At 42.3% G+C, this 11112-nt stretch overlaps 1 protein-coding gene across 2 annotated transcripts in view; it reads left to right on the top strand.

Moving 5' to 3' along the window:
- The window catches only part of FBXW7 (F-box and WD repeat domain containing 7), a 300503-nt gene that overhangs the window by 280350 nt on the left and 9041 nt on the right, over positions 1-11112 (top strand). For both annotated transcript variants that reach the window (XM_019522213.1, XM_019522214.1), the window contains 2 exons: positions 4938-5074; positions 6810-6923. In XM_019522213.1, coding sequence (XP_019377758.1) covers positions 4938-5074; positions 6810-6923 — 251 coding nt within the window. The remainder of the gene's footprint in view (positions 1-4937; positions 5075-6809; positions 6924-11112) is intronic.

The raw sequence follows: 11112 nt of genomic DNA, 5'->3' as shown, positions 1-11112 counted from the left end.
CCCCCCCCCCCCCCCCCCAAAAGCTCCAACCAGCCTCTGCCTAGCACAGGCTTCTGGCCTGGAAACCCTAGGGCTGTTCTCCACCCTCATGCAACACAGCTAAGAATGCAGGGGGGAGGGGAGGACCATTGGCAATTGCCCCAGTCCTTGGGACCAGGCCAGCTCCTGCTACCTCCTGCAGTCCCAGCAATGCAGCTGGGAACCACATGGTACTAGAGCGGCTGGCAGGTGGACAGGGGAGTGGAGAGAAGCAATGGCAGTGGTTGGGAAAGCAGGGAAATGGCAGTTGCAGCGGTGGCAGACAGGAGTGCAGTGACAGCTGGGCAGAAGCGTGGGGCCCACACCAGTGCTGCAGGGCTGGGGCTGGCATGGGCCCAGGGCAGGGCAGCAGGACTGCAGGGCCCAATCCATCTCTGTCCCTATTCCTGCCGACGCAACCTGGCCCAGCTCCATAGAATCCCTGCCAGCAGCCAGCCCACACCTCACGCTCCTGCTGTCCCGCCCTGGGCCGCTGCTGGCCCTGGCCCCAGGGCACTGGTGCGGGCCCTGCACTCCCACCCAGCTGTTGCTGTGCTCCCACCCACTGCCACTCACCCTGCTGCCACTGCACCCACCATCTCCCCACTTTCCCTTCCACTGCCTTCCACCGCTGTTTCTCTGCACCCCCTCCACCCAGCTGTTCCAGCACCACATTGTTCCTTGCTGCACAGCCAGGTCCACAGAACACAGCAGGAGCTGGCCTGGCCCAGCCCGGCCTGGCCCCCGCAATTCCTGGCTAGCTCTGTGCACTGCTGGCCAGGTTGGGCCGGCTCTTATTGCATTCTGTGAACCCAGCTGGGCAGCTGGCAACCGTGTGGTGCTGGAGTGTCCAGTGGGGGTGGGACAGGGAACGGCAGAGGCGGGAAGCAGGAAGGTAGGGAAGTGGCAGGAGAAGGGCAGTGGTGGCAGATGGGGAGGAGGGGGAGGGGGAAGTGGCAGTGAACAAGTAGGCAGGAGTGCAAGGCCCGAGTTGATGGCCCAGGGCCAGGGGTAGCAGGCGTGCTGAGCCCAGCCTGGCAGGAGGTCTGGTTGGGGCTCCACATGCCATGGGCCCTGAGCACCCTGAGGTCTCACAGCCTGCTACTACCACTGATGGCAGGGGCTGTGGGCACCGACCCCCCCCAATGCACACCCCAGCCCCATTCTCACACTCCTGCCACCCTCCCCCTTCACACATGCTACACCCATCCCCAGCCACCCTCCCCTCACACCCTCACATGCCCCCACAGATCCCATACCCATGCACACCCCACATATTCACACATGCACCCACACCCTCCCCCACACCTGACATGTACACTTACCCACAGCCCCCCACAAACCTATACCCATGTACCCACTCCCACACTTCCCCCACAATATACAAGAGTAAGACTTCATTTTAAGCTATTATACAATCACCTCTATGTACATTACGCAAACACAAGTAAATCAGGACAAAAATATTTTTTGAAATCAAATTAATTAATGCTTTAGTAGATGTTTGATTTTTAGAATATAAGTTGGTATTCTTCTGGTTCCAAGATGGCAGACCCCCCTTGCCAAAAGCAGTACTGCCAGGGACAAGGGGAGGGACTTCTGGTGGCAAAGCTCAGGGGTTAGGGACTTCTGGTCCAAAGATAGTGACCAGGAGGCAGGGCACGTGTCAAGGGGTGTAGCACTTGACAGCTTGCCAAAACTTGGTAAGCAGCCCTCCAGCCAAAATAATTGCCCACCCCTGTTATAGAGTCTGGGTACAGTGACGCATACCCACAAAGAGAAAGTGATGAACAATGAGATTACACAAAGGGCTGAAATGTGAAATTGGTAAAGGCAAAAGTCAGTATTTATGCAAGCTAGTAACCACCAATATGGTAGCAAGTGAGAAGAGAGGTCATTAGACTTGGTGTCAGTTGCAAGCTAAATGAACAGGGCTGTTTCAAAGTTGTATCTTTAAAGAAAAGGATTGCTTAAGCACCTCAAAGGCACTGGGTTCCACAAATAAGAGATGATACTGTCTGCATGTGCATATTATTTAGGAAGAATCACAGAGAGGGCAAGATTTGGGAAATGACGTGGGCGGCTAAAACAGCTGGCTTGCAAAGGGCCATAAAAAACCAGCTAAGATCTTGGAGACTTTGGAAAACGTGTAGATGTGTTTTTACCCAGAATTGTGTGAAGAGGAAAGCTGTTGGGAGGTGAACTCAGTGCCTGCTGTGAATTTAGTCAGAGTGACTTGAGGGCAATGTCCTGGACCTTGGACATGCTGCCATAGAGAAGTTGGGAACACTCATGCCCCTCTGTTGCAGCCAGCACACATTCCCCTCCTCAGCAGCAATTGCCATTGAAAGAAGCAGCAGCCGTAGCAGGAGGGATGAGAGAAATGGCTGAAGTTGGTTGAAGTGGCTGCTGCTACAGCTACAGCAGCATGGTATTCCTGCACTTAGCTGCTGTGCATATAGACTCCCCGGAGGAGGTGAGGGGCTCATGTCCCATTTTAATGTCCTCTTTAACTTGAATTCTAGGGCCTGGGCCTGGTGTCCTACTTCCCCACCTCTAGTTATGCTACTGCATCATGATGGCACAACTGAGAAGAGGGAGACAATGGAGTGGAGGGTGGGCAGAGGGGGTTAGAAATGATTCAGAACTTTTGAGGCTTGGAAGTTAAGTGCAATTAAGAACAAAAGCATGGCCAGACAGGAGAAACCAACACTGCTCAAAAGAGTACTTCAGTCTTCGAAGTCTTAATAGTATGAAAGTAGAGTTTATTCAAGATTTGCCAATAGAGGTATCAGAAAATGAATGGAGAGATTGATGATGAGCACTGAAGTTCATCTTCCACTTCTTTGCCTTTCATTCACAAAATTAAGCGACTGGGCAGAAAAGTAGCTAATAAAGTTCAATGCTGATAAGTGCAAAATAGCTGCAAAATAGCACACAAGGGGAAAAATAACCTTACCTTTATGTACAAGATGCTGTGCTCCCAACTGGCAGCCATGACTCAGGAAAGAGACATTGCAGTCATTGTAGATATTTCATTTAAAACCTTGATTCAATGTGCAGCTTCAACCAAAAAAGCCACTAAAATGTTGGGCATCATTAAGAATGGAATTGGAAACAAATTGGAAAATATCATCTTGCCACCATACAAAACTATGGTGTGCCACCATGCAAAAACATCTTGAATTTGGTGTTCAGTTCTGGTCTCTGCATCTCAAAAAGCATGATTGGAAGAGGTACAGAGAAGGGCAGTCAAGATGGGCAGTTGCCACACCAGGAGAGACTGAAAGGTCCTAATACGTCAGTTTGAAATGGAGAAAGCTGAAGGGGAGAGATCTAGAAAATCAAGAATAGCGTGGACAAAGTGAATAGTGTCTCATTCACCAAGTCCAAGAAAACACAATTTAGGGGGCATCCACTGAAATTAGCAGGAGATGGGTTTAAACCAAACAAGAGGAATTTAACACATCCCACATTTAACTGGGAGTCTTTGCTATGTGAAATTGTAGAAGCAGATAGTATAATCAGGCCCAAAAAGGAATTAGACAAATTCATAGAGGACAGGTAGTGTAATAGATATTAAATAGAACAGTCAGGGGTGTATTCTCTGACACCTCTAAACCAATGATGGTAGCTGCCAGGGAGTGGATTACCTAAGACATGCCCTGCATATATGCTCTTTCTCTAAAGCACCTACTGTCACTATCGCTATCAGAGGCAGATCTGTTGGGCCCAGTATGACACTACTTAGGTTCTTATCTAGAGATGATAGGGTGAGAATCATTCACAACTAGCAACAAGATCTAGGCTAGTAGTAAGAAGCACTAGAGGTAGAAGATGCGCAGAGGAGATAAGTGGGCCAGAAACAGAATTTTAAGTTACTCCTTAGTAGGAAGGATGAAACAGCTGTAAACCCTTCAGCAAAAAATAGAGAAAGAGTAATTATACTTGGAATTCCAACTAGGAGAGAAGAGTCCCCAAGGCACATAGTCTTCTGAATCAAGACGCTCAACATAAGGATTAAGAAAAGTCAGCAATATCAAAAATAAGGTAACAAAGTCCCATGATCAGAGCCCAAGGAGTAGATCATTGACTTAGAAATGAAAATGTCAGTACTCTGAAGGGCTTAAAAGGGACACTGCAAGTGGTCATGAAACGTGTATGAAGATTTGTAAAGAGATACTGAAAAGAGACAGTATTCTCCCAGACTTCTTTGAGGAAAAGGGGATTGGAGATGAGCCATAAGGTAGCGAAGAACAAAGGATGAAATAAATGATATGCTTAGCTCAGCAATAATTTTTGAAAGATTAGGAAAATGTAGTAATAGAATGAAGGCAAGTTGATGTAAGGAAAGCAGAGTATCATGATAAAAAGTTAAGTATATATTTATGGAATTTTCAGAACTGGAGCCTCATCCAAATATGAAAGTATTCTACAAATCATGTATCTCCTTTTACTTCATTCCTCATTTTGACAAGTATTTTTATAACTTTTGAGAAGCAAAGGAAAATATTTCCTTTGATTTTTCCTTTTAGTATTTCCTTGCCTTTTCCAATAAAGCACCCACCATACCATTAACCAGTAATTGTTTTGTTTCAACACAGTGATGTAATTGATGCCTACAGTGTAATGACCTTGATACTGGATTATATTGTCATGACATACTTTCAAATGCAAGTTTTTATGTACAAGCAGCAGGTTTCATAGCATCTATGAAATAATGTGCAGCCATATCATGAACATTGGCATATTGTTTTGGAGATGAAGCTATAAACATAGCGTAGCATTTGAAATAAGGGATGGCTCAAAATTGTTAGGGTGGATAGAAGCCATTTAATTTGCTAACACACACACATGCGCGTGTCTGCAGACAGACAAGTTTTTTTTTTTTCCTGTTCTGATTTTTAAATTAATTTTAGGAATTGACGAGCCATTACATATCAAGAGAAGGAAAGTAATAAAACCAGGCTTTATACATAGTCCCTGGAAAAGTGCTTACATCAGACAGCACAGAATCGATACAAACTGGCGGAGAGGAGAACTGAAGTCCCCAAAGGTAACAGTTTCTGAACTATGTGTAACATACCAGGAATCGAATAGGATCAACTCTTCAAGTGCTAATTTGCATCGTGGACAAATCAAATCTTTCACAAATTTCTAAAACATTCAAATAATTTTCAAAAGGTCTAGTTAAACTCTTATTATCATGTCTAATTAAGGTTTTCTATGTATGCTTCTCATCCTTTTTCTTAAAAACCAAGTAGAAGCTTTTTGAGCACCTATTTGAAAATCGAAGTACAGTACCTATTCGATAGAATTAAACCAGTCTACCGCTCTTGTAATTTGGAATAACAACCTGAGGAATGCATACCCATATATCATGCTATTACCTGCCAAGATGATGCCACTGACTTTAATAAGAACACTCATGGAAAGTTAAACATGCATCAAAGGTATATTCAAAGTGCTGGGGCCTTTTTCAGTTATGAAAGTATTCCACAAAACCAGGTGTCTCCTTTTATTTTGTCCCTCATTTTGACAAGTATTTTTAAAACTTTTGAAAACCAAAGTAAAATATCTGATTTTTTTCCTTTTAGTATTTCCTTGCCTTTTCCAATAAAGTGCCAATGTAACATTAACTATAATTGTTCTGGCAGTACATGGCAATGCAATAGAGCATGCCTACAGTGTAATGACCTTGACACTAGATTATATTCTTGTAACATGCTTTGAAGCACAAACATTTATGTAACAGCAGTTTTCATAGCATCTCTGAAATAGTGTGGCAGCCATATCATCACGTCACATTACAGATAAAGGGCAGTCAGGAACACAAGAAAACAGACTTCCTTGGTTCTTGTTAGGGAAATTGTGTATTTACCATTGAAAACAAAAGCACCACAACTAAGTATAAAAGAAAGACAGACATTATCTAAAAATCTATGGAAGGCTCTTGCTGTTCATCTGGCTGCAACTTAATGTATCTCTGGCAACAGCTCTATTTCTTGCCTTGATATGCCACATCAGACTATGCTGGAATTATTATTAAAATGACAGCCCCAGGCAATGTCCTGCTGCCTACTTCATTTCAGTGGGCATTTTGAAAAAGTATTCAGATATTTTTAAATAGTAAATTCCTTGTTTGACTTACATATTCTGATGCATGATTTTTCTTGTGCTATAGAAAAGGTTGCTTTATTTTTCTATGATCAAACACTGGAAAAGCCATTTTTGAAAAATAGCTCTACTGTTCACAAATGTGGAAATTCAAATAGCGGATGATAAGTGGAATGGTTTGGAAAATAAATTCACATTAAAGACTAGACCATGAAAATAATCATTGCAGTAAATAATAGAAGCACATTCCTTCTGTTCATAATTGAATTAACCAAAAATATTTTACATGAAAACTTCTCTTGTTTTCAAAGATTAATTTTTTTAGAGGAGAGATAAGAACTGGGGAACTCCTAAATTAGAATAGGTGATCTATTCACTGAGTTGCACAATTTCTAGGTATGATTTAGTCCAGTTATTTTAGGAGGATTAAAAAAAGCTAAAATGTATCTAGCTATCAATGCCATATTTTGCCATGGAGGAAATGTCTTCCTGCGTCACAGCTAGTGATAAATTAGATCCGAAGCATAGGATCCAGGGACTCTTGTTTTATTTGTAATTTTTTCCAGCTAGAATAATATGTCTCTTTCTTATTTATACATGCTTAATGTTAGGTTTATTTTCCAGTGTGTTGACTTATACTATAACACACAAATGTTTATATTTTCTATTGTCAGGTGCTCAAAGGTCATGATGATCATGTAATCACATGCCTACAGTTCTGTGGTAACCGAATAGTCAGTGGATCTGATGACAACACATTAAAAGTTTGGTCAGCGGTTACAGGCAAGGTAAGTTAAAATTCCAGTGAAAGGGACCACTAGAAAAGTGGAAGCAAGTTAAAAACTGTTTCAGTAATTTAAACTGTTTGCTTACTAGCTTACTAGCTCTTGTCAGTGATTCAATTATGGCAAAACTAATGCAATTTTACCTCTCTTTCATTCAGATGTACAGTTAGTGATGTAGGGATCTAGGTTGTAGCCATATTGGTCTAAGCACAAAGGCAGATGAACTCTGAGTAGAGGCGACATCTTTTATTAGATCAACTAAATAGTTGCAAAGAAGTTGCTCTTTGCAAGTTTTTGGACACACACATCCTTCAGGCAAAATAGAAAATTGAAAATGGTGAGAGAAATTAAAGATAGTCAGAAATCTCTCAGGTATGAAAAAAGCCAGTCTTTGGAAAGCTGTTCTGCAAGAATGCAAATGTAGAGGGGGTGCAGAGACAAAAGCAGATTGCTTACCTGAAGGTATCAGATGGCAGAGATGTTGTGGAGGGGCCATAAAGTCTCTGTTAATATTTAGTCCAGCTCACTTGTATGGCTACAGGAGCATGTTGACTTAACATTGTAATACTATAAAAGCCTAAGTCTGTTTGTCTGTCTGTCTGTCTGTAACACTTTATTTGCACTTTGATTGATTGGCTGACGGAAACAGCCGATCAGAGTGCTCCAAGCATGGGGGAGCGCCGCCATGATTCTGAAGCAGCGCTGAGGACTGGCTCCCCCACTCCACTCTCTGCAAGAGGCAGAACAGCGGCAGCATGGGGCGTTAGGCACTCCATTCCATGTCCCTCCCACCCCCCCGTCAATCTTGACGGGCAGTTGGCTAGTTTGCATCATAACAGCCATTGTTAAAAGTAATGTCTGCCCATAGCCTAAGTAAATGGTACTCAAGCTTCTGGCCTGGTGGGCTGAATGAGTAGTACAGGGCTGGTCCACTATCGGCACATAGGTATGACCCCCTGGGTGGACTGGCCACGTGCATTGACCTGATCCACCCGCAGAGTGTCCCATACATTGAACTCAGCGTGAACCAGTGATCTAGCATGCAGGGCCATGAGATCTGGTCCGCAGGGCTTCCCAAGGGTATGGAAATTTGGCAGCAGGAGAATGGCAATAAGTGCTGTTGCTTCTCCCTGCTGCCAGATTGCTGGACCTGTGGGAGACCCATGTGTTTGGAGGCTGAGCACCACTGACCCAAACCCAAGTACTTGGGCCCTTTTTCTTTACACAGAAGCAAGTCTACTTTATGAAAGTCACCTTGATGTGAAATTACAATGCCGTTCATGTTTTTGTTGGCATGTATCCTCGTTCTCTTGGCAATTCCTCCATTCTTGTGGAGTCATTTTGACATGTATTCCAGAGAATTTGGACAGATACATTACGTTACCTTCTTTAAAGCTTAATTTGTCCTCCCTTTGCCCACCTGGATTTTGCTTCTGTCTAATGCTTGTCTTCTACCTTTTTCAAAAATTACTCTGTTTGGTCATTTCACTGAGTGTTCCTTAGAATATACAACAAATTTCCCTTTATAAGCTACTCTAGTGCTAGGCTGCATAGGAACTTTACATCTTTCTTTATTTCCTATTAAATTAGACCCAGCTCAGGCAGAAATAGGTGGCAACTTGATAAGAATTAATAAACACTATGAACGTTCAGATTGACAGCCAGAATGTTTTCTTGTTACTTACAACATAAGAACATTACATCTGCCCAGTAGACAGAGAGTTTTTTTATACATGCAACAACTGACCACATGTAAGCAGAGACGCTTTAGGAAAAGCCTTTGTTTAGGTACAGAGTGCCTTGCATACTGAATTAACTGTATTTAATTCAGTGTTATATCATTATTAGCCTATTTGTTGATAGCAGTGTGTTGAAGATACAGGTATCCACTTTGTAATATTAATGTTGACTGTATTTTGAAGGTGTTAGTGTCTGTCTTTGCGTGCCTAGAAGTTGCTTGACTGGATTGTAAATACTACCTTGGGGAAGAATTAAATTAAGTGGTATGCAGCCACACCTAGTTCTGCTGGCTTCCCTTCACTGATGCCACTTCATAAAAGAAACCATGGTACTATTTTAGCATTCTTTTATCAAAAAGGACAGAGAGAAAATATTTTTCCATGTAGAACATTTGCTTTGTTTATCCCTCCCTCTTGAAAACAACATATTTCAATGGATATATAAAATAATTCATGACAGGATGACTTTCAAGGAATTTGAGTGCTTGGTAGCTTCTAAACTAAGAACTTTAAAAATTCTTTGTATGAGAGAGAGTTGCTTCAAACATTAAAGGATAACTGAAAAATGTAGAGCCAGTAGAGAAAAACTGTATACTTATTCTTACTTGTAAAAAGGATGTAATTAGAGGCCACCTGGATGCAAATAACCTTATTACATTTTTATGTGCAAACAGAATAAGATCTAGTCCAATAATACATTTAATAATTTAAAGAGGTCATGTTGATACAAATCAAAACAATTGAGCCAAGTTAACTAGGACAAATAATTTCACTATGATATGAAAGTGATAACTTTGAACAGTTTAAAAACATTTTGTAAGATGTCTGAAAAGCCAGAATTAAAAAAAACCCTGCATTTTTAAATGAACAAAAAACAGATTAAAAACCTAAATGCAAGCAAGTAGGGAAGAGGGAGAATTTGACAACAATTAATAACAACCAGAAGCTGGTAAATTGTAGAACATCAATAAGGAAAGCTAAAGACACAAGAGGAAATAAATAGCCAGCAACAGACTAGAAGTACTTATTCAAACAGATCAGGAGCAAAATGAATCATAACAATAGTACTGGTCAATTACTACATGGAAATGGTCACAAAACAATATTCACTAGTCACTAATGCCAGAAAAGCATAAAGGCTTAATGTTTTTTTTTTCTGTTCTGTATTTGGGAAAAACCCAAATTGAGGCAGTTTGTATTGGATGATGATTCCAACAAATTCCAACAAACTGCTGCTAAACACTAGCTACTGAAGTTTTTGATTCATCTGATACAATTACCAGGCATCATCCAAGGATTTTTTGCAAAACCTAACTAAGGTATGCACTAGGGTGTGCAAAGCTTCAGTCACTGATTCAATTTGGCAGAGATTTGGCCTGATTCAGTGGCCAAATCTCCAAATCAAATCAGGAGATCCTTTAATCTCTCCGAATCAGAACCCTCTGAATCAATTTGGAGAGATTCAAAAAGACTTGATGATTTGGGCATAGACATAGCCTTAAATGTTTTTTCTGCGTACCTCTAGGTACCAGGCAGCTTGTGAATGCTGCGATGGTGGGGCGGATGGTGCATCCCATGGGAGCACGGGGAGGTCCCCAGCACACTCAGCAGTAGACTCTGAAGTGGACCAGAAGCACTTCCAGTCCACTTCTGGGTCTGCCAGGGACCTCCACGAACCCCCCCCCCGGCTTGGCAACTGGTGCCTCTGGGGTCCCCCTGTGCCCGATTGCTGAGGCAGGGGTCATGGAGGGGGGGTCCCCCACACGCTCGGTGATGGACCTGGAGTGGACCAGCCCCCTCCCCCCCCCGCTCCTGTGGAATCCTCCATCCACCCCACCATCACAGCGTTCATGAGTCACCTGGTACCTAGAGGTATGTAGAAAAAACATTTAAAGCTGTGTCTATGCCCGAATTGCTGATTCTCCAGATCAGCATCAAATCTTCAGTTTTAGGTTTGGCTAAATCAAATCGGGACAGTGATCCAAATCAACAAAACGAATCACTGTCCCCAGTTCAGGCGGAATCTGAATTGAATATGGCCTGTTTTGCAAACCCCTAGTGTACACTGGATCATTTATGCTGACTTTCAACAGGTCTTGGAGCATTGGACCAGATCCAGGGACCTAGCAGAAAGTTAATGTTGTGCCAGTAGTTAGAAGGGGTAAAAGGCATTATTAGGTAATTATAGGCTTCTCACTTTGATATTGATCTGGGGAAAAGTTACAGATTGAATGGTAGTGGATTTGTTTACTAAAGAATTTTTTTAAAGTAAAATAAATAATGCCAATCAGCATGAGATGATGGAAAACAGAGCTTGTTCAACTATCTCAATACCTGTTCTTTGATGAGACTACAGGTTTAGTTGATGAAGATAATTGTGTTAATGCAGTATAGTTGGACATCTGTAAGGCCTCAGATACCATATAATATTTTCATTAAGATATTAGAATGAT

Source organism: Gavialis gangeticus, unplaced genomic scaffold, assembly GCF_001723915.1.
Source record: "Gavialis gangeticus isolate Ggan-Ray unplaced genomic scaffold, GavGan_comp1, whole genome shotgun sequence".
Classification (NCBI taxonomy): Eukaryota; Metazoa; Chordata; order Crocodylia; family Gavialidae; genus Gavialis; species Gavialis gangeticus.
This window is presented reverse-complemented; position numbering and strand designations above follow the sequence as displayed.